The sequence below is a fragment of the Musa acuminata genome, chromosome BXJ2-1 (genome assembly GCF_036884655.1).
Source record: "Musa acuminata AAA Group cultivar baxijiao chromosome BXJ2-1, Cavendish_Baxijiao_AAA, whole genome shotgun sequence".
Classification (NCBI taxonomy): domain Eukaryota; kingdom Viridiplantae; phylum Streptophyta; class Magnoliopsida; order Zingiberales; family Musaceae; genus Musa; species Musa acuminata.
The window spans coordinates 4109723-4134193 of NC_088338.1; the positions used below are offsets into that span (position 1 = coordinate 4109723).

Below are 24471 nucleotides of genomic sequence, written 5' to 3' on the forward strand. Positions count from 1 at the left end.
TGGTTCTAAGAGTTGAAACAAGTAGGCAAAAATAATAACTTCACACACGTAATTCCAACTAATGTGGCAGATTTCCCACCTTAGAGAATGCTGTCATAAGACTAATAACTTTTCAGAAGATGTAACCAATGAGGTTTCTAAACTACACTACTTTTGCACCTTCAAGAAAATTGGAAGGGCAGCTTGTACATGCTACATTGGTGATATATGAAATAGGAAAAAGAGTGATCAACGGTTTATTGCTAAAAAACAAATGCGTAGCAGCAAAATCTCACCCACAACTGAGCTCGAAACGAAGATCTTATCCCGAGCATATGGCTGAAAGAATTATTATTAGGGACCAGATGGTTATCACTCCTCGTATGCGAGACCATCTTCGTCGCCATCCTCAAGCCCAGAATCTCCCATCCCTCCAAGTATTGACAAGTAAATAACTATCGAGACCACCTGCGCTGCAATGAAATACTTTGCTCTTCTTCGAAAGGCTTTCTCTTCTTCTGTTCTCTCCCTTTTCTCTTTTGGCTTCGTCTTAGCATCTATGGATATAGAGTCCAATAAGATCAACTATAGAATTCAAAGAGCATAAAAGAGAAGAAGAACCAATATTGAAGTACAACTAGCGTTGAACTAGTTTCTCTTAGGTTCAGTTGCCAATAATTTGCAAAATGTTTCAAAAGCAGCAGCCAGATGAAGAACCTTATATGGCTAGATTAGTAGCTAGAAAGGAATAACAAGCAGCTAACACACATAAATTGAACGGTAAAACTCTTTAATTGAATGATTAAAGTTTCTCAACAAGAAACATTGAACTTCCACATTGGCAGAGTCAGACATTCATTATGTCCCTATCATTTGCAAGCTTAGTCAGGTTCTAGGGGAACACAAGATAATGGCCAACTGGCAAGCACATTTTGCTAGAAACTACAAATCCTCTTGTATCTGAAGGAGTTATTGGCCAGTGGAACTTGGTCAGTTTTTGTGCTCTGAGAAGCATGGCTTAGTTTGTATTAGATCTTTGCGGTAATATATTCTTTTCCTTCTGAAAACAAAAAGTTCCATAGCACCATGATGGGAATTATGACTAGGATTGAACATATATCAGTAACAAATCATTCAAGGCGCATTGTTAGTACTAGCAAACAAACTATGATGATAATTCCTGCTCAGGTCCAGCAAATGCCAAGATTACTTTTTTACTATAGTTTCAATGACAACCAATATTAAGTATTTTGATTTCCAAAATGGTAAATATTTAAACAATAAACACATTTGAGATTCTACAAGGTCTGCCTGGAATTTTTTAATGCTAGTAAAATGGGTTTTAATCATCTTATATGCTAATCAAACAAAGGCAGGAAAAAGCTGCACTAGCAATTCATGACTCACTAAATCTTAACTTTGATTAAGAAACTCCTGCAAAAATTTTCATAATCATGCTAAGCAAATTCTGCTATTTAAAGTATGGTTTAAGCATTCTCCTAATTGCTTTATAACCAACAGGTGATGGATACACTTCAGAATTAAGACTAAATCGAAGAAATTGCATGCTCGACAGGAAACAGAAGTTGATGCTTCGTCATAATATCAAAGCTGACTTGTGGTCGGTCTAAAATCAAGTTCATCTTGCATAAGGCAGGATACATCTAACTAGATTTCTGCAATCTTACTCTGCTTTGAGCCTTTTCTTCTTGGTATTGATGATGACGATGCATCAGATGAAAATGCAGGTCCCGTTGCTGATGAATAACTGTCCTCTAGCAATCGAATCTTACAATCTTGCACAAACCTTAAAAGGTTGGCATGCTTCGAGAGACTACTCCTCAAAACTGATGTCTCCTATTATCAGCAAACAAGCAAAAACGAAACTTAGATTGTAACCAGCACAGAAGCAGTTCAAATTCCTGAAACTAAGCCTAACTGTAGAATAACTGAAACCATTTCCAAATATAAGCTAAAGAATTGTCTTATAGGAGAAATAACACTAAAAATATAAACCAACAGAAAAGAATTTTCAATGAGAAAAGATGCTCCACCAGTAAATAGAAATGCCAACATCTCATGTTGCAATACTTCTTAAATTAAACTTCTTTCACACTAAAGACCATCTGACCTGTATAACACATTGAACAACTTCATTAACAACATGGAACCAACTAATGCGATTTTCAAACTTACTAATTCAATAAACTAGTGGTTGGAATTCCACGTATTCAAAAACTACCTCCTTTTCTAGAATGAGTTTCTTCTCCAAGGATGAGTTGAAGAGGAGTATGAGCTATTTAAACAAGGTTTATAAAAAAAGGACTTTCATAATCTTGTTGTGTGCCAAAATCAGCACAGTCAAACCATCTTCACGGCCTTCTATAGCTAGAACTAAGATCTGTAGCTTATCAATCCATTATGAAAATGTTTTCTAACCTTCCAGCCCTTTAAGATTCTCTTTCATCTTCTTGTTGTTGTTGAATTACATTAAATACGAAAGTCATCAAAGGGTAATTAAAAAAGCACTAATGTGTACACTTTCTATGAAAATTATATACAAATTTGTGCTGATAAAACAGATAGTGATTCATACACCAGAATATATTACATCCAAGATTCAGTGAAAATGACTGTTGAGAACGTATTAGAATCCATCAAACTGTCTAAATTTTGAACAAAGGACCATTTAACCAGAGAAAAAGCATGAATCTAACTGCTCAAGCAAAGGCCAACCTTCTCCATGATCCCAATAAAGTATGCTTCAGAGAAGCAAGAATATCTGCTATCTGCTGTGACACATGGCTGTCCTGGACCCAACAAAGTTGATAGAGCTGGATATATCATTAAGCCTTCTCAAAAGAAGGTGTGCTTTCAAGCATGGTTACAATGCTCTATTGTGGTTTGGAAATTAGTTCTCGAACAATAGAAATGTAATCTCTACATGTGGAATTAAACCTGCGTCATCTGACCAACTAGTAAACTCATCACTAGTGGGTTTTGTTCATTATGCCACCCTTGTTTCCTCTGCAATGTACTTTTATTTGCTAAATAAAAGTTCTAATTCGGGTTGGACTGCCTATTAACTCAAAAATACTATGATGAATCAAACTCAAATTATTTTAATCAACTTATGGATGCACCAAAACAGACTTGAGATGCATAACATACAATTAGCTGCAATTAAAACATGCTATGGACTGGCAAAGTATTTAGTAAATCAATGCAATAACAAAAATATGCACTGAAATTTTGAGGTAACATTTGATATCATTCTACCTACCTAATACTGCTCTGAGAAACGTCTACATTTATATACTAAAAACAGAGACCTCTCAACAATTTGTCATATGACTAGGCAAGGTTCCATACCAGCTACTCTATGGATCTGTTTTATTACATCAGACTTTCCAATCTTCTTTCTTAATCAATGGTCCTATTTGGCTCATCTAATACCTGCCATTGCAGTAGACCATTTATACCAATTATATTTCCATCAATGATTTATACCATCATAATTTCAGTCCTTAAGTAGCATAATAAAACGATATGAGTATACTCCTAGGAAGTCTCAAGCAAATTATTCATGTAGTCTGCCAAAAATTCATTGCCAAACTTCTTGTGAATCTCACATGTAAGTGTTCCCCATTGTGAAGATCGTCTTTGAAATCTAAGGATATCCAAGGGGCAGAGCCAGGATTTATATATTGAGGCAGCCATTTAACAAACACATAACAAACATCTATAAGGAAATATTCTGGAAGGTTAAGGCAAAGCATATGCCCTCAAGAGATCAAGGATCAAATCCCATAAGTATCAAGCACGCATGTTATGTAATGACTGAATAGAAATAGTTAATTTAAAATAAAAACATACATATAACAAACATGAAAATTATAACTTTAAATTAAAATAAAAGAAAGTTTATAATTTTAATTAATCTAAAAGTTCGCAAATCTATCTTATCTTCATAAATCTAAATTACATAAGGATTTAAAAGCCATTGCTAGAACATGTTAAATATATTTTGTAGTAATTGAAATATATCTCTGAAGCAACAATTTATATTTTTTCAAAGAATATTTTAACCATGTACCACACCAAAGTAAATCAATATTAACAACCAATAGGCCTGTAACTATAGGGAATTTGGATGATCAACGGAAGTGAGACAAATCCATTTATAAAGAAATAGAATCTATTATCAGTTCAGATGAAAACCACCAGATTTCTAGGTTTGACAGTGTTTTCAATGGCAAGAAATGCAGACACTGGGTTTTCTATTTACTGTAGGGTCCTCGTCCTGAAATGTTCCCCCCATAAATCCAATCAAGAAAAGAAGCTTGCTTAATGTTGCATGAACCTTTATCCTTAAGAACGTTCAAATGTGAAGAGGAAACAATGATTGAAATGTTCAGGTGTAAGCAACTGTGTGGATTCACTATCAAACCTATCATAGATAAGAAACTCATGCAACACAGGAATGCTTTCTTGGGCACAACCATGATACAAAACATGATTGCTCATAAAATTTTAAAATGTTGTACCTGCTGTTTTTAGCCGATCACAACAATTGCAAGTATACAACAACAACAACAACATAAATGCAATAATTGCAAGTATAATAAAGAAATTGAAGCATGGATTAGAAAACTAGTCAGATTGGTAATACAGACTGGAACCTACTGGACTATACCGACAGGTATCTACAGGACTGGTCCGACCAAAAAAAGGGATGTGGACTAGGCAATTTTCGCTTGATCTGATCCAGAAGAGGGGTTACAGCCCAGAATTAAAACTCAGGATATTAAGCGGTGAGCCTACCATTTGGAACCCCAACATTATTTTTTTCCAACAACTTCCTTTCTTTTCATTTTTTGTAATCTCTCCTCCCACACTCCTCTCTCACTCTCTCTCCTTTCTACCTCTCTTTATCTCTACCCTTTTTCTTCCACCTTGCCGCCTCACCCCTGCCACTTACTGATTTATTAACAAAACAACATTACCAAAATAATGAATCTTGCTTTAGTATTGTATTACTCATCACATTGACCAATTGGCATTTTAACTATTTATTAAACTTTTATGGGAGCTTCAGTCCTTTAAGGAAAAGTTTTTCCATAACTTCTACAAGAAAGGACAGGAAAATAGAGTGAATCATCTTCTTAACAGCATGAAACTACAGTAAATGCTTTTCTTCCTGATCTTTAACTGAAAATATGGGACATAAAAGGTTCATGAATTCCAAGGATCACAGAATCAATCATATGAATCAAATTAAATAACCAAATCAGCAATTAGCATCTATGGTATGCCACGGTAAATAATTAACCATACTCACCGGCAAAACATGGAGGACAAAGACAGCATGTCCAAGGAAAAGAGAATCCACACTAGTAGGCCTGCAGACAGAGGAAATAAGTTCCAATTCTCAGAAACCTCTTAAACTATTGCTCCTGAGGTTCTAATATGATGCTAAATTGATGCTCAATATCAAAATTTAGCATAAAAAGAAGAAAAAGAAAATTTGATAGATAGCAAGAATATTTTACCTCCCTTCAAAGAAAAAGACCTGACTCCCTAACTTCATAGATAAGGCCTCATATGCAATGTTTGCTTTCCGATAAATCTGCAATGGAAAAGTCCCAACCTAATGAATATAAAGATACTGCCAAACAAACACACACCAATGAAAATATTTCCGAGGCAAAATGTGGCATAAACCAGTTGCAACAAATTAAATTATCAAGCAACATAAAGCACAACACTATAAATAATGATTTCTTTGCACCTTGTAAAAATTGGAAGAGAATAGAATGAGAAAAAAATGCAGTTGAGCATAAATCAGAAAATTAGCAAAAATGATTGAAAGATGCAGAAAGCTTAATTATAATTATCGAGGGAAGCTTTTAGGCATAATCTAATGGTTAAAATAAGGCTTAATTGATCCATAATAGCAAAATCATGTGGTTCTGAAGCATTATGAGTCCATTTATGACACTTTAATAGAAAGAGTTTCTTGCACTTTTTTAGCAGTTCCACAACTGTCATGGAACTAGAGTATGAGAAAGCAGACCTCTTCCTCTTTCTCTGCAGCATTAAGTTTGGTTATTCCATGTAGCTGCTTCACTGCTTGAGTTTGTTTCCAGTGCAGAATTTTTCCAATAGGCCAGGGAAGGTCAGAGAAATATATGTCATCAGCAATAGTATTATCACAAGACACCCAAAGTTCATATTGCACCGCCTCTGCAAGCCAAGTGCTGATCATCACTTTTGTTGATGCCCAATCAGGAAAACAGTCCTTTGAAAGTTGGGAGTCCAACTTTACAACGTTGTCTTCATTCAAACATTCAATAACTCCTCCCTTCTCATTATTGAATGTGACATAATCCCCATATTCAACATATGGTATGTGGTCTGTAAAACAAGAAAAATAAATAAGAGAAATGATATATTATCTATAAAACAGTCGACAACAATAAATGAGAAATAACTGGCAAATATATGATGCCACGATTGACAGTTCATTAGCAAGCACAAACATAGACACTGGACACAAGACACAGATGGACATGCCGACACAGAAGATCTTAAAAAACTAGGAAGCAACATGACATGAGTGCAACAATAAAGATATCTATATTCTTATAATTTATAAAAGGATGAAATAATTGTATCTAAATTAAGAGTATTGAAAGTATAATTTTACGCAAGTCTTGAATGTCTTAACTTGTAATTTTGGTGGGTTTAGATTAAATCTTACTTAGTATATCAGAGAAATGTGTAAGCCTCAAATAAGAGTAAGTAGCTTCTTGTATCCATGCTTGGAAGGTGTATAATTAAAAAGGTCGTTAAAGATCCTACGACTCAAAATTGTAGGTGTTAGGTCTATTAACTCTGCACGCTCATGCAACTCTCTCTTGCCATCCAGTAAAACCTAAATTTAAAGCATTGGCATCGTGGCATCAAAAAGGAGGAGCTTTGTTGAGGACGAGGTGTCCCCCATGGCTCAAAGCTCTTTTGAGATGATAGGTTACGATCCAATAAGGAATGTGCCATCATCTTTTGATCAATTTCTCACTCCAATAGATGGGATTAGTTCCTTCTTTACACCATCACCTCATCCTTGGTGCTTCTTCCCCCTCCTTCCCTCTCTTCCTCTTTCACCTCCTACTCCGCCACCCCTTGTCGAGCCTCTCAACAGCCTCCACTACACCCCCCTCCTCTGCCACGTCTCACTGCTTTTTCCCAACAGAACTGCTGCAATGAAGGACCATGTGCATTATCGACATTCACAATCAGTCAATCAGAAAATAAATCAAAATATTTTATTCTAAATCTTAAATGCATCCAATTCTTATGTTACAAATTACCTTCGGCTACATAACGTTAACTTTGTTTGAACTCCTCAACCATAAGAATCAAGGTTGTAAACATAACCATAATCATGTCATATTTGGTTTAGCTTCCCAAATACACCAAAAACTCAGAACACTTGTGATATGACTAATTACGCTCATCTCAGGTGCTACATGATACCATGGCACTGCCACTGAAGCACTAATGCTTTTATCCACCTTCCATTAGAATAACAGTAGTTCAACAGTGAGAAACTAGTATTGCTTGGATCTCCATCACAAATCATTTTCTTTCAAGTTAAAAAAGGTTTAAATACACCTCAAAATGAAACAACCAGATGGAATAAATCCACAACATGATCTGTAGAAAAACTATGAAAGTATATGAGCAATATGATTAGAAATCAGGATGGATCAAATTTGTTGACCATTGGCAAAATAAATCTTTCAAAATATTTAAGTTTTGAGGAAAAATATTTAAAACAAAACCATGATTGTGTTCATCCAAAACATTGCATTATTATAAGTACTAAACCACATAAATTTGTTATTGACATAAATCAAAAACTTGAAAATAAATCTAAATTATTAGTTTTGCAGTTTAACTTTCAAAGACACATGAGCATTTGCTAGTTCAAACTCAGAAGATATCCTCTAATGGAAAGCTTATGGCCCAAAATAACAATTTTAGGGTTGAGATTTTAATAAATTTCTGACAGCAGACAAGGAGGGATAGAACTGAGAAAAAGAAGCTGGAAATCGGAAGTTCGGAACCAGCTGGAGAGATCAATCCAACCCCAATTTTATCTAAAATTCAAACCATGAGACTGAAATCAGATCACACATAATAGATATACATATGTGTGAATCAATTAGGATCAACCAATTCTGCTTTTACAAATTTAGTAATTAATATTAAGTTGCGAAAGTCTCAAGGTGCACTAAGAGCACCAAGGTCGATTTTAGGATATGCTATGGGAGGTGAGCCAATTTATTAGATCAAGGCAAAAAATCTAATACTTGTTACAAGATAATTTTAACGGAATAAATATAATTTTTTGTGCAATTATCAGTCACTAATATCTGATTGCCTAGTAGGCTCAAAGTTGAGAGTGTTATGACAATTATATATTGCAATAAAAAACATGTGGAAAATATGGAAGTTGTAGATAAAGCAAACAACAATAAGAAAGCAATGAAAATAAAGAAAAGAAAGAAGATGAGGATAAGATAATAACATTTTAAAACCCATCACCCAATCTTTTCCTTCTCATTGAAGGAAAAAATTCTCTCTTGTTTGAACTTTGTTTCTTCAAGAAACAAAAGTTCTAATCCTTTCGTCGATAAAACTTCTCTTGAACTACATAAATCCAAGGATTGTAATTTCGTACCGTACCGGAGTTTCAATCTCAGCTCGGTACGGTACGAGCATACCAAGCGGTATGCTTCGGCATACTGCTCGAGATATATATATATATAAAAAATAACAAAGTTAAAAAATAATAAAAAAGGTGACGTCGCCTCATTTCTTCTCCCCACACGGGGAAAAGAAACCGAGGAAAAGAATTGGTATATATATTATATATAAATATAAAGGTTAAAAAATATTAAAAAAGGGCGACATCAACTCATTTCTTCTCCCCACACAGGGAGAAGAAACCGAGTGTTCTCCTAACAAAGCCTCAGCAACGTCGTCGAGGCTTCTTCTCCCCACGCGGATGAGGAGAAGTCGCCGACAATGTCGAGGCCTCGTCACCTCAGACGAGGAGGCGACATCTCATCTACAGCGTCCGGCGAGGGAGGGCGATGACGGATCAGGATCATCGAGGGAGAGCGATGCTAGATCTTCAGGTTCTTCCTTTTCTTCTCCCTCTTCTTCCTTCTCCCTCGACTAATACTGTCCAATAGCGGGCAGCGACAATCAAAATCAACCGTTACCGATCAATTTCGAGCGGTAACGAGACGGAAACAGCCCCAATCGACGATACCGTTCAATAGTGGGTGGTCTACATATCGATCTGCTAGCGGACCGGTACGTACTGCCCGGTACGGGCGGTACCATTCAAAATTAAAATCGTTGCATAGATCTCTTAAACAAAAGCCCACCAAATGCATTCCTAAGGCATGCCTGAGCAAGGCTTATGAGACATGTATAAGGTGGTGCTACCATATGCTTGCCTTCGGTAACACTAGGCTAATGTTAGTAGATACTAGCCAACTTCAACTGATGGACAACAGAGGTCTGTAACAAAAATCACCCGTAGACAAGAAATATGTGAAATATAATTCAGCCTAAACCTATCATAAAAACCATGACCATTATAAATAAGTCAAAAAATGACCCTTAATGTACCACATATGAGCCAAAGATAGAATCAGCAAGAACTCAAAAAAGGAATACAACATTTTGAAATCAAGTTTCTTCCATGAAAAATCCATCCCTCCTTTACTCACCTCTCTAAATCAAGTCTAAGAATAATGTTATCAACTATTTAGGTGATCCCATTGAACAGCCCTGTCTAAGCTTTGGAAAAGCTCTTATTTTAGCTTTCCATTCTTCATTAGAGATAGATATATGACCTAAAGATCAAGAACATCAATACATATGGTGGTGTCGCTTTAACTATTAAGTTGGAGATTATAATTCTTCATTTGATTTCTAAAGATCAAAAACAAGAACTAAAGTTACTTCTGCTATCATTTTCTCCCAGGGAGAATGCCCTAACTCTGATATTATATAAATATCTTGGTTTCTAAAGATCAATTAGGCTAAGTAAAGCTACTCCTGCTTTGACTTTCTCCAAAATCGAAAATGCCCTAACCCATATATCTTATCATGGATAGTGGATAAAATATTAAACCTTGATGCATGCAGATCTCTATGGTTTGGAGCCTTGAATGGACGAATTCAAGCTTCAAAACGAGTTCAAGAACACATGTTTCTATCTTGAATATTGAGATTTGTTAAGAGATGTGTCTAGCATCAAAGGAGGCTGAGTCCAAGTGAAGAGCCCTGCTATTAATTTGATTACCAATGTTAGCAGCAAAAGCCTATTTATTCCTGGCAATCACTTGCCATGAAAATGGGGAACTGATATTCATCTAAGTTTCTACCTTCGACATACATTAGGGAAAATCACGTTAAGCAGAATCTTGCTCTTAGCATTTTTCTTTAAGATTCTTTGCGGGTACAGCACTCTGAGGCCATAATCTCCTGATTTAGAAAAAGGAGGGAGAAATCAGCATAGACCAATACTAAGTCACCAGCTATCTAACTCGTCTGGCTTTCATTTCAAGCTTCGATCTATATGGTTATCCGTATCGCTAGTACTAACGGCTAAACAAGACCAAAATCACTACAGTATCAAAGAAACATGACCTAGATTTGAGGGGCATATTGAAATCATTTGAGATCCTAACGGGCACACTCAAACAAGCAACTCGAAGCCAGATTGGAACAATGTCAAAGCATTCGCAAAGATGCAAAGAATGCAATCCACTACGCCAATCTCCAGATTGAAGGAGGTGTGCGATATCAAAGCATTCACGAGGACGCGAAGAATCCAATCCACAGCACCAATTGCAAAGCGAGACAGAAAGGAATCTTATCAACCAGAACAAGGATAAATGAACATCAAAGTCAAGGCTAACAAGAGGGGAAGAGAAGCGGCAAAGATGAACGTGCCGGAATCCGGGTTGGCGCGATCGAACTCGAGCTTGAAGTCGACGTTGGCGAATCGGAGGTGGCAGTAGACGGGAAGGCAAACGGGGCACGCGGTGGGGAGACCGAACCCGCCCTTCCTCGCCACCAGGACAACCTCCTGCTTCGCCTCCTCCTCCCTTTCGTCGGCCATCTCCATCTCGAAGAAGGTGGCGTACGATGTCCAAATGGCTGGGGTTTCTTCTCCGCCTCTTCGCTCTATTGGGAGGGTTTCCTCTTGTGGCCCGTTGCTGTTACTACGGCTGAGTTGTAGCGTTTAGGGTAGCTCGTTGGCGGTGTCAAATGTTTTCTGGGCACTAATTTAGATCTTTCTAGAAAGATTTATATATATATATATATATATATATATATATATATATATATATATATATATATATATATATGATATTTTTTCTATAATTAATGGTTAATTCATTGAGCTTTGTTTGGTGGATTTCCTGAAATGAAGTCTAAATAAAAATTTTAATTTTACATTTGCTGCAGATTTGATATCATGATCAATTAAAGAATTTTAAGCATGAAAAAAATAGGATTTTAAAAAATATTTTGTATTTATATGTTATGTCAGCTTTTATATTTGTGAATGTATTGATGATTAATTAATTTTACATATACATCCTTTTGAAAATGGCATATTTTCCTCTTAAATTTCAATATTGTATCCTCCTGAAAATTTAGAATTTACCTATATAATTCTTAAGACGCTCTTCTTAGCGTCGATCCAACAAACTCAAAATTAATTATTATCTAACTATAATTATGTAAGTTAATTCTTATTTCTTTAATTAATTATTTAAACCCTTAACAGCCTGTGCTCTTCCTATTATCTCAAATCCAAAGCATATTAGCTTCTTGACTATTAAGTGGCCTTGTAGCAGCAAAACCAGTGTAGGGTGGTGGAGTGAGATTTCTGGATGTTAGTAGTTGCTTTAAGTGGTGAAGTCATCAGGTTTCGTGTTCATCTCTTGTGCATTTAGAGGAGAATTAGGATATGTTGTTTGCACAAGGAGCTCTTCATTTCGAGTATAGTTCATATATGAAAGGTATAAACATTAAAAATTCTAATATTGTTATTCAAAATAAATTTAATATTAAAAATTAAAATTAAATAATCAAAGACCGAATAGTAAATGTATCGAATACCTAATATGCAAGAAGCAACATCACATGTCTAAAATATAAATTAGACTATACTTCTACTCTCTTTCTACCGTTCATAAGGTCATCGATAAAATATAAAATAAATAAAGATTAAGAATAAATATATAATCTCAATTGTGTTATATTTTATTTTTGGAAGGTTATATCTATTTATAAGAAATAATTAGAAGAGTCACTCTCATTAATATATCTTCTAAGGAATTCTTTTATTATAATTATTTCTGTTTTAGTGATCAATTATCGTAAATAGAATCCAATCAGATATATAATATATATTATCTAATTAGATAGAACCATATAATATAACATTCTCTTATTTGATCTATTAATTGATAAGATATAAAAAAAATAAAAATTATTTAAAAATAATTTTATCAAGTTGAATTTTTAAAAATTAAAAAAAATATTTTACACATGGTTATGAATTTTAAAATAAGTTAATAAGTACATAAAGTATAAAAATACTTTATTAAGTCCAAATACTAATATGAGTTATAGTGATTTTATATTATTAATATCATACTTCCTTCTATATATCATAACATGTTAATCTTTTCTAATATAATATATAATAGCTCATGTAATTTATTTTATCAAGATAATCCTATTATCATATTCAACTATACTATACATATATATAAATATAAACATAATAATAGAAATAAATAATTTTAATTAAAAAAATTATAATAATATCCACCATTACCATATCCCTTATGAGTTTCTCACATATCTCATTCTGAAAACATATTTTTTAAACACTTTAAGTTATAAGACCGTAATAAACGAATTATCAATCATCAAAGGTGCTTAGGTTCTTAATTAATGTTTATTATTTTTAATTTTTTTTTCTAACCATCGACTATTTTATCTCAATGTGATTAAAACTATTAAAATACTTATTTTTTTAGAAAAAAATTATTATGATATTATCATAAAATATCTTGCTTGACAATCTAAGTCAACCACATAAAATCTTTGAGATTTTTATAGTCGTACGGTTTGACATAGATTCAGCTTCTATTGTTGATAAGTGATTACTTTATATTTTTCTAAAAAATTCTCTATAAATATAAATCATAAAATAGATTTTTGATCACGTAATTTGCAAAATCTGTATCTAAATATCATATATCTAAATATCATGTTACTTCAAGCTGATCTGATCTCTTGTATATGAGCATATAATCTTTCATCTCCTATAGATAATTTATTATTTTTTTATTATAATTTTGGATTGGCATCTACCCAACATTCCAACTATCCAGCATTTTTATTCACTACTAGGTGACTCACATGTAGTCAAGCTGACCACAAAAGCAAATGTTCTAAGAAGGCCACGTCGAAAAATCACACTAGTAGCAAGACCTTGGTGACAGTCTTCTATTTCACGCTTTGGTAGGGTACCATTCAATTTAGTATTCACAGAATTTTATAGAATAATGTGAACCAATTTCTGCATGTTCTCGGTTTGATCGTAAGGTCAAATTGTTACAAAACTAAATGAACAATTTGACCTTACGTCAAACCATTAGGAGAACAAGTTGTGTGCTTGAATATAAAGCCGAAGAGAGATTTATGACCTGAAATCTTGATATTCTTGTCTAAGGGCCGCAAGTTCCAACATCAACGATGGGATTTGCTGGACATTACCATGGCTCCTCTGCAAATCCTCAGTCAGCTGTTGTACTCTGGAAATTAGCTCCTGTCTTGCTGCTACCAAGCTCTGAGCTTCTGGACGAGCCTGCTGCAAATCTACATTAACAGGTTCAGAAGCTTTCAACTCAGAGTCCATCTTTGAAATATTATCCAACAGCATTCTTAATTGTTGCTCTTGATCAGCTCTAATGGCACTCATGTCAGTCTGCAATCTCTGCAACTCCTGTTGGGCAGCAGATAATTCCTTCCTCAAAGAATAATGGGTAGCTGCAAACCTTTTGTTCTCTATTGCAAGTCTTTGCATTTCCGCATGTTGTGCAGCAAGCTTCTGCGCCATAATTTCTGGAGGTGGCAACTTATCGAAAGGAAAAACACCCGGCGGGAGGAGAATGCCTGGACCAAATGGATCTGGTTGCACCAAGCCAGGACCAATAAGAGGCCGTTGCAGATGCAGAGGAGGTATACAGCTTTTGCTTCCCATGATGATTGGCACAATATCTCCTTTTACAATATGATAAACCTTGTGAAGCGAGGTACATAATTCAATCAACATAACATGAAACATAAATAAAATCACACTACTGTTCCAAACATAATGATCATAAGTATAGAAAAAATTGAAAAAGAACATATTCACTAAAAAGTTTATAAATACTTTACACCCAATAATTGGTACAAGTACATGTGGAGATCCATTTAATGAAGAAGGTAGACCCAATCTTAGAACAAAAGTAAAAAATTACCATCTTTAACCATCATATGATATGCTATGAATATAGTACTCCTTTCCCAAGTAGAACTGAAAATTCTCATATTGTACATTTCACAATATCCAAGTTTTATTAGCACCGTAAAGTATTGATGTTCTAGGATCATCACTAATAAGAAAAGGATAAACTGCACCGATCAGTTTGAAAAAAAAAATCAAATAAAAAGAGTATGGCTGTGACTGGATTCATTTATGAAGAGGTTGTTATAATTTGGATGATACCTAAAAAGGCAGCCAAACGCAAATGTCTCTTGTCAATACCGGCTGAAAAGAGTCAATATACATCGACTTACCTCTGCAAGCAGGATGACTGTTTTTGTTACTCAAACTTTGGCTATTTAGATCGCAGAGGAACAACCTGACTCTAATACTAGAGTTCACCCTCGAATTTGGACAAGATCTAGTTCCATAGATAAAGAAAACAAACGCTTGAGAAAGAAACAAGATGTTACGATGTAGTATTTACTTGATGCAAGGAAAATAATTATTATAATTTATAACTATGATAGCATTCCCTTCACAACTTATGCAGAATGATAATAGATACCACGAGTGTAGAACAAATAGCAAGAAAATTCATCTGAGTCATTTTGCCTTTTCAAATCATCTAGCACATTTAGTATGCATGACAACTATGCAAATTCTCTGATGAATAATATGAATGCATAGGTGGAAAATGGCATCCAGATTTAGATGTGCTAAGCAGCATCTAATAGCTTCACAAGAAAGAGAACAGCCAGGTGCCAGATAAGGAATTATGCAATTATGCCATGACGCAGCTATCCGCAATGACCATTAGCATCGATGCAGTCATTGTTTGTCCAACTAGGACTTGCACAAGCAATGGCAAAGAAGATGTAGTTACAATTCCATTTATTCAAAATCTGTTTGGTGTAACATGCATTCGAACATGCCCCTTATCTAATATCAACCACAGAAACACTTGCTGTCATGGAGCATCATGTGGACAACTAAGTTTTGAGCAGCGCAAAACTTTTGACAGATTGGTAGAATCTTGAAATGATTCGACCAAAATTTTATCGATTCCGATGGAAAACCAAGTTGAAAAGCTATATACTCTCAAAATTGGGACAAATTCGCCTGTTTACAATGTTTTAAGATTCCAGGATTTATGCCTAAGGTTTTATCGTGATCTGGAAGCCCATCGTAGCAGTTGCAACCTAAAGATGACGAGGACGTGGTGGTGGTGGTGGTAGTGGAGCAGATTCTTTTTTCCAGATTTTCACCATATTTCTTCTTGAATTCATGTCAGAAAACACATAATCGATCAATAATTAAGGGTTAACCAGTGCTTGTTGTGGGTTAATCTACCGAAATACTTACGGTAGATTGAAAACGATGTTTCTTCGAGAGCCGATAAATCCACATCGTCACACAAAAAGGAGGAGCTTTAGGACAGATTAGGGCATAAGCACCTCAGCAAAGAGTGATCATCCAAATTACAAGGAGATTGGCGCTCGTAAGAAAATAAAGCGAACACAAGCAGGAGGGATGCGTCAACAGAACTCAAACCCCAGCGATCGAGATCGATGCACAACAAGCAAACAATCGGAGGAAACAAAAGAGCGAAGAAACTTACTATGATCCAGATACGGAGGCGTTAGGGTTCGTCGGAGAAGGCAGCGAGAGAGAGGAATAAGGTTCGGTAGACCAGCGCCTCAGGCGGTCACATCGTGAGAACGATCACCGGACTCCCACAGCCGAAACTTGGGGCTCAGATCCGCAATCCAGTTTCGAGATTGACGGTGGAGATGTAATTGTAGGAGGGGGTTGGCGCCAACGTTTTCCATACGCACCAACTTGCCTCTTGTGGGCCCAAGAATAAGCCCATAGGCCATGATGGGCCTTACCATTTGTAACAAAGACATAAATATTTGCAACGAGTTCTCTATAACGGTTTCCATGCGAATCGTGTGTCTTACTGTACTAAAATGCTTTAAATGGATATGGTTGTCATCGGCCCGTCCAACTCCGACGAGCGTTGTGCATCCCACCTGGCGCGGAAGTGACGCGGGACTGTCCCGCCGTCCATGCGCCTCGGGTCCGAGCAAGAGGCCGCGGACTCCTTGCTCCTGCTATCGGGCGCGGGGATAGCGCAACAGAGGAAGTACATCTGCAACGGGTGCAAGCAAGAGTTCGACACCCCGCAGGCACTCGAAGGGGCGGCTCCAAGAGGAAAGCACAACGGACAGGGAGACGCAACGGGGAGACGTCTTGGACCGGGGAACAGGCGGACAAGGAGGAGGGAGAAGAAGGTGCCGCGGAGGCACTTCGAGCAGTAAGAGGAGGCGGCGCGAGCGTCCGGTGGACTTGAACTTACCACCTGTGTCATCGCCCGACACCGGCAGCGCGAGCTCGTCTCCTGCTGAAACAGTACTCCTTTGTAATAGATAGATATGTTACGAACGATGCTTTGTGAATTGCACGTCTTGGGAGCATTAATGGATGCATGCATGTCCACATTAAGTCGCTTATCCATCTGCCGATGCACGTATTGGGAGCATTAAAGGATGCTTGTGAACGCATCAAATCGCATCTATTAGTTGCTTCCCCATCCATCTCCCTCGACCGTCGCCTCTCCCTTTCTTCTACGTGGGAGGATCGGATTGCGAGAGAGAGAAAGAGAGAGACGACGAAGGGACGTCGGCCGAGTTTGTGGCATGGTTGGCATCTGGAGATGCGCGTGTGGGGGAGGGGACAGATCTTTGTTACCCTGTCTTCTTCCTTCGCTGCAATGCCAATAATATTTTGTGTTCTTCATGCGTGTGTGTGGTGTTCAGACTGCTTTTACTGACTCCCTCAACCAAAGCCACCCCCTGTTTCGTCACCACGATCGCATTCGAAGCACAGCCGGAGAAGGCGTCGGCAAGATTGCAGAGTTCGCACCAGCAGAACGAATGGGGACGAGAGAAGGAACTCGAAAGCTGTGTTGCTTTGCAGGATGGGTGGTGCACTCGCACGGTGTCTTCGTACGCGTGTGGTTTACTACGCGCAATTGTATTGGAAACTCTCACATGTGCACATCCAACGCTCGAAAGGCTCCCAATTCACCACGCGATCGATGGCGAGGGGACATCACCTCTTTTGGCCTTTTTTTATTTTCTTTATTATTCCCCCATATTTCGTTATTTAATTGTTTCTATATCTTTAAATATTAGTACAATAGAAACTCATTTAAGAGCTTAAAAACCAAATATTACAAAAATTTGACTCTTTACCATTAATATTAGATGGTCACAAATCATACATATGTATAAAATGACTAGAAATCTAAAAGTCAATGTTCTAAAAGCAGCAAGTAATTGCAACTCCTTAACATTTGTAACAAAGACATAAATATAAACCACAAGGCAAACGGGTTCAAACATTTGTAAGGAGTTCTTTATGACGCCTATGGTGGCCGCATGGTTTCGATTCGAATTGTTTTATCTTATTGTATGCAAGATGAATATGACTTGGTCATCGGCCTGTCCAACCCTGATGAGCGCTGCGCATGCCCACTGTTCTGGTGGCGCAGGCGATGATGACAACGGCAACGACGCTTCATCTGAAAGCAGGTGGGAAGGCCGAACCCGTCCTCTTCGCTCTCTTGTATGGGTTTTGCTCTTATACATCTGTGACCGTTACTATTCGTCGTATCTACGACTGAGTTGTGACGTGTTTAGGGTAACTTGGTGGCGGTGTCAAATGTTTTCTGGGTACTAATTTAGATCTTTCTAGAAAGAAAAATACAAAAAATATTTATTTGATATTTTTCTATAATTGGTGGTCTTAATTTTAATTCATTGAGCTTTATATGGTGGATTTCCAGAAATTTTCAAACGAGGATCGCAGTCTAAATAAAAAATTGGTTTGCTGCAGATAATAATATTATGATGAAAAATAGATAAGGATTTAAAAAATATATTTTTTAATTTATATGTTGTGTCAGTTTTTATATTTGTGAATGTATTGCTGATATATTGGTTATATATATATATATATATATATATATATATATATATATATATATATATATATATATATATATATATATATATATATACTTCAAAAGTTCGAAAATAGCATATTTACCTCTTAAATTTCAACATTGTAACCTCCTGAAAATTTAGAACTTACCTATATAATTAATTCTTAAGACACTTCTTAGCATCCATCCAATAAAGTCAAATGAATTATTATCTAATTATTATTATGCAAATTACTTGTTATTATAATAATTATTATGCGTCTTACCTATGTACTTGTATATGCAATTTGGTAGACACAGACGATTTTGGAGTCCTCTTTAAATACTTTTCTTATCAATTATATTTTGTCCTATGCCATCACAGCCATTTATACATGAATCTGATGGCCGAGTCAAACTAAAACAACCTCCAACTCGGTAGCCACTATCGGTCAAACCACACGTTGACTCGCCCTTAGTCTCGCCCAAGTCCACCGTCGGCCACATTCGTGCCTGGCTTCTAATTACTCCGCCCCGGTTCTAATTACTCCCTCTCTGCCGCCACCGACGCGAACATCTGTTACATCTCCATCCCGTTCATCGCCGTTGACGGAACGGCTGGGGGATGGAGGCCGGCCTCAAGGGTTAGCGGGCGAGCACCGCTGGGCCTGGAACCAGGCCCCGAGGCAAGAAGCCAGTCCTGCAGCTCCGCCTAGAGTGCGGCAGTGGAAGGCGAGAACAGGTGGAACTTGGCCCCCTCTATCGTGTGCTTCTGTAACCGGTGGCACTCCGCTAAGGTCCTCCACATCCTTGCTTTCCTGCGCCAACGCGAGACGAAAGAGTAAGTGAGAGGTAATCTTATTGCTTGCAGAACAATGAGCTTTTAGATTTGGCCTTTACAAGACTGATCTCAGAATGATCACCGCTTCAATTTCAACATATAAATATCTGAATCAAGTGTTTCAAACAGATCATCAATACTTTGAAGAAAGAAACAGAGCATCAATTTAAAGGAAAGAATTAAAATGAGGATTTAGATTTCTTTTCCTCGACAGAAACACTATATGCAATTAAACAAAGAGATTACAGGAAATTAAAGAGATTCCAGAAGTAAGTCTTCACAAGCATCAGAAATCAAACAGATCATCAATACTTTGAAGAAAGAAATAGATCATCAATTTAAAGGAAAGAATTAAAATGAGGATTTAGTATTCTTTTCCTCGACAGAAACACTATATGCAATTAAACAAAGAGATTACAGGAAATTAAAGAGATTCCAGAAGTAAGTCTTCACAAGAATCAGAAATCAAACAGATCATCAATACTTTGAAGAAAGAAACAGATCATCAATTTAAAGGAAAGAATTAAAATGAGGATTTAGTATTCCTTTCCTCGACAGAAACACTATATGCAATTAAACAAAGAGATTACAGGAAATTAAAGAGATTCCAGAAGTAAGTCTTCACAAGCATCAGAAATCAAATGTGTGCATGCTTCAGAGGATGAGGACTCACCTACATACAATAAACATTAAACCACCCAAATCTGCTTACTGGGTACATTATTAACCTCGCAAATAATGTGGTGTAATCAATATAAAAAAACATGGAAAAAAAAGATCCTTAATATGATATCGAACATAACCAATCTTTTTGTAAGTTTTGGAATACATTTTGCAGCTGATGTTTGCTTGTAATAACCATTCTTGCCTTTGTTATCAACTTAAATCTGTACATATTTATTGGCTTGGCTTCTACCTATTGAACATTTGTCGAGAATATTATTTAGACAAACCATTCACGTTAGAAATATAATTCAGAAATATGATTACCATGGTACAGAAGAGTATTAGAACTTCCGAATTATTTCCAACCCATCAGACTTCACTTGTTCTCAGTTGCTTAAATCCCTCCAAAGTAAAAGAAGGGTTTGAGCCAAAATTTTCTACATCTTGCATCACATTTTCTTCGTAAAATATTACATTTTCAAGTAAGAAGCAAACCTGAGGCTTGGTCTTCTTCAAAGGAGGGAGAGGCCAGTGAATTCGAGGAACTCTAGCAGTAGTCCAATACCAAGAGATAGGAATGGAAATCATACAGCTTGGTAGAAAACAAGACACTTATGGAACAAAGGGAAAGGAGAAGAAGTATACCCAAAGATGAAGTAGCTTGACATGCAAAGAGATCGAACTTCTCATGATCTGATGGAATGGTTTGGACCAACCTGCTTGTATCAAAAGCCATATACTTTCCATTAAACCTGTGAGGCTGGACCGTAAAACATTTCAACATTACCAGCCACAGCATCCCTTCTAATCCTGTGCAACAACAAAAAAGTGCCAAAAGGAGAAGGACGATAAACTGAGATTTGATTGTGACCTCCGAGAGAGTACTGCCACTGTTATGGGGTTCTAAGGATACTCAACGCTTTGGACTATAACTAATGGGACAAACATGCCAATGGAATTTTGGAGAGCCGGTGAAATGTGAGATTTTGGTCATGCACAGAAAGGAGAGGGGAGATAAAAAGATTCGGCATTGTCCTTTAATCCTTAAATTAAAGTTCTTCCTTAATGCTCAAAAGGTTTGACTCCCTCAAAATGCCCTCAAAACAAGCACAAGATTTGGCCAGCCATGCTCCTCCTGCAGAGATAAATCCAGATTAGTTGATCAAACAATCAGACCAACCAAAACAAGTTTATACCCACTCTCTTGAAAATATCAAATGAATAAAGTTTTTTACATACGCTAGCCACAGAAATTGAATAAAAAGAATTAAGAGGTAATTGAAACAAAAAATGGATATTAAAAGATGGGTAAATTGGCATTGGAAAGAATTAAATATTCTAATTACTACAATAACAACAATATGATAATTTGGAATTATGTACAAACGAGTCATGTTATATGGTTGGACATTGTTCATGGACTCCTACATGTTGCTTCAACCATAACGCTAGCTGACTCATAGACTTTATGGGTTTAGTGGAGGAGTTAGAGATTTATGAAGAGTACATTGCATAAATTTGCTTGTTCATGCTATAGAATATGGTAAAATGTTGACTCGCCTATGAGTAAATTATGGTGTTTTAAAGATGCCATATCACTAGCACTGACTAAATAAACTGCAAAAAGTCCCAAACCACAAATAGTTTGTTGCTATAATCCAAAATGGACTAGTTAGAAGCCAACAGTTCCAATCAATAGTGGCAGGCTAGCCATATCGCCTACTACTTTTTGTGGACATAATCATTATCCCAGTGATAAAAGGTATCTTCTCAACAATTTTTTTATTATGAATACCATAAAAAATAAATGCATTACATTGTACTTAATTACTGAGAAGAGCAGGTGATGTTGATCTACAAGTCAACATTTTCTTTAAAGACATATTCTTGATTGAGTATAAACAAAAGAAGTTGAGCAACTTAACTGCAAGAGAAGGGCCAGCCCATCATCGCACTAACTAGAGAAGAACCACACCGCACGAGGTACAACTTGAGTGGCCGACAGGCCCAATGGCTGAGCTGCACACCAGAAAGCCCAGTAATTTAAACTATCATATCCTCTGCACTTCCATGCAAAGATTTTTGTCGATGCACCAAAAAAGCTTCTTTCACCGAAGAATAAAGAAATAACAAGTAATATATGCTGTCATGCACGTATAATAAAGAAATAGTACGGAACCAACTTGGAAATAGAACACAGTAATAATATATGCTGCCATGTGAAGGACCTGACTACGTCAGTGACCAGAGCAATTCAATGAACAGGAACCATTGACAGTGAACCCGACCAAAGTTACGGATATGATCTACTGTTTCCCTCTTTTGCAGGTGTTGTCCTATTTGTAATGATTTAGGCTGGTGGCCACACTGGCGGATGATTAGCCTTCTCTGAGAAGTAACTTGCAGGATGATTCCGAAACCAAGAGGTCTTCAGCGCTTGTATGGAATATCAAATTCACAAATTAATCTTCAGAATTGGGGCCAAAAAGATGCATAACTCTGCGACTCTGACATTTTATAAACATCCATCATCGAGATAACCAATCATGAATTAAGCTGAGTAGTATTTTTTTTCTTGAAATAAAAAATATTGCATTTAAAAAAAAATCGAGATCTAAGATATAAGGGACACAACTATTCCATTTTTCAATATATATAATATATATACATTTTAGCTGACAGATGCATTATAAAATGCTGGACTACTTGTCCTCTAATCTTACTGGAAGAAAACACCAAAAAGGGGGCAAGCTCGAAAAGAAATGGAGTTAAAGAATAAGGCAAGTGGGAGGTTAAAGAGACGTCTCAGAGATTGAGACTTCTGGCCCTAACCTTTATATTTGATAGAATCTGATTCCTCGACAAGCAATAAAAAGGGTTTAGCAATTCTATATTGGACGAACCTAAATAGCCTGTGGGAAAGGACTGTGTCCCACGAGATCTAACGAAAAAAGATGTTCAAATTCGTGGAAATAAATTACGTATTTCCAATGACCCTCTTTAATGTCAAAGGGGTATTCAGCCTCCCACTTGTCCAAGTGGACCAAGTGGATGACACCCTTCAGTCGCAACCTGACAAGAAAAATGCCCATCCAAATAACATATTCACTGACGAAACAAATGGAAGACTAAATACTACAGATGAGCCATGACAGATCTCCAATTTATTCAAAATCTTATTGATCAAGAATTCTACAAGATTTTCCTGACCATTTCAATCCTACAATTGGCCTTCCAATCATGAACTGATCACTGTCACCTCCCGCCTTATTATCAAGTATATATTACCTTTCCAAGGAATGAAGGAATTAACTACGATGTCCTGAGATGACCTAAAATGACCCAATAATAAAACTCCTATAATAGTTTATTGTGAATTCTTATATGACTGGAAGCAAAAAAGGATATCAAACTCATTGATGGTAGGTTGTGGTAGAAGCATCTACAGAAAGGACCTGGCAGCAATGGCACTTACATCAGATGTTTTCTCAATGACAACTAAGGAAGCCTATGAGATTTAAGGCAACTAAACCAATCAATGCATAAAATCTGGAGAAAATAGTACAGAAAAGGGAGTGAAAACACTCTTTCAAATTATGCAAGCTATGAAATTTGACAGAGTCAATAAGAAGCGGATCTTATGACTCATCCTTGAAATCACGAGACACACATGACCCCTCTCCATATCTCAGTGTGGCCTCCACCCATGATTCTATTCCCATGACAGCCTACCAAACATCGCAAGAAGAAAACCGCCCCCACAGACCACCTTCACAGCCTTCTTATAAGGCCTAAAATCCCATGAGTAATGGAGATTGGACCACTTGTCCATTTTGAGACCTCAGCAAGTCAGCATAATACCAAAATTGGAATATCTCCTAATAGGCAGCGCGTATCACATACTTTGGGGAATTCCTCTCCGTATCACCCCATTGGCTATCCACAGGAACCAGAAGGATCAGGCACATTCCATGAATTACCAACACACTACCCTGGCCTATATATACCAACTCTTTCATCTGTCCAGAACACGTAGTAGAAGTTGCAAGATGGAATGCTATGGAGAGGAAAGGGTTGCGTACCTGCTATGGAGAGGAAAGGGCTGCATACCTGCTAGAGGGGAATAAGGGAATGAAGATGCTTGCTGAGGGCTTTGCATGAAGAGGCAGAGAGTGGAATGCAGCCAAGGATGACTTGCCGGCATTGCCTTGTAACAAAATCTCCTTGTTTGCGAGTTGCTGGCAAGTTTGTCCTTGGCTACCTTTGGCTCTCTTCTTCTCATGTGAAGCTCTTGCATGATTCAAGCAACGCATTAGCTATCACCGACTACAGATGCTACAATTGCTG

The 24471-nt window shown here is 36.8% G+C and overlaps 1 protein-coding gene and 2 long non-coding RNA genes across 4 annotated transcripts; all 3 read right to left on the reverse strand.

Moving 5' to 3' along the window:
• LOC135598510 (mitochondrial outer membrane import complex protein METAXIN-like) lies at positions 1 to 11345 on the reverse strand. Its single transcript, XM_065092386.1, has 6 exons — positions 11023 to 11345; positions 6056 to 6396; positions 5532 to 5608; positions 5321 to 5381; positions 1668 to 1836; positions 1 to 536 (listed from the first exon to the last, which is right to left on the reverse strand). The coding sequence occupies exons 1-6, from the start codon at positions 11195 to 11197 to the stop codon at positions 352 to 354; spliced, it is 1008 nt and encodes a 335-aa protein (XP_064948458.1). The 5' UTR covers positions 11198 to 11345; the 3' UTR covers positions 1 to 351.
• Positions 11346 to 13575: 2230 nt separating this feature from the next.
• On the reverse strand, positions 13576 to 16398 carry LOC135598025 (uncharacterized). 2 transcript variants are annotated; one of them, XR_010481471.1, is made up of 2 exons: positions 16248 to 16398; positions 13576 to 14379 (listed from the first exon to the last, which is right to left on the reverse strand). It is a non-coding gene; the product is annotated as an uncharacterized LOC135598025 (long non-coding RNA). The 2 variants fall into 2 exon arrangements; XR_010481472.1 differs by having other exon boundaries at positions 13576 to 14398.
• Positions 16399 to 18960: 2562 nt separating this feature from the next.
• LOC135598026 (uncharacterized) lies at positions 18961 to 24471 on the reverse strand. Its single transcript, XR_010481473.1, has 3 exons — positions 22050 to 24471; positions 20770 to 21259; positions 18961 to 19435 (listed from the first exon to the last, which is right to left on the reverse strand). It is a non-coding gene; the product is annotated as an uncharacterized LOC135598026 (long non-coding RNA).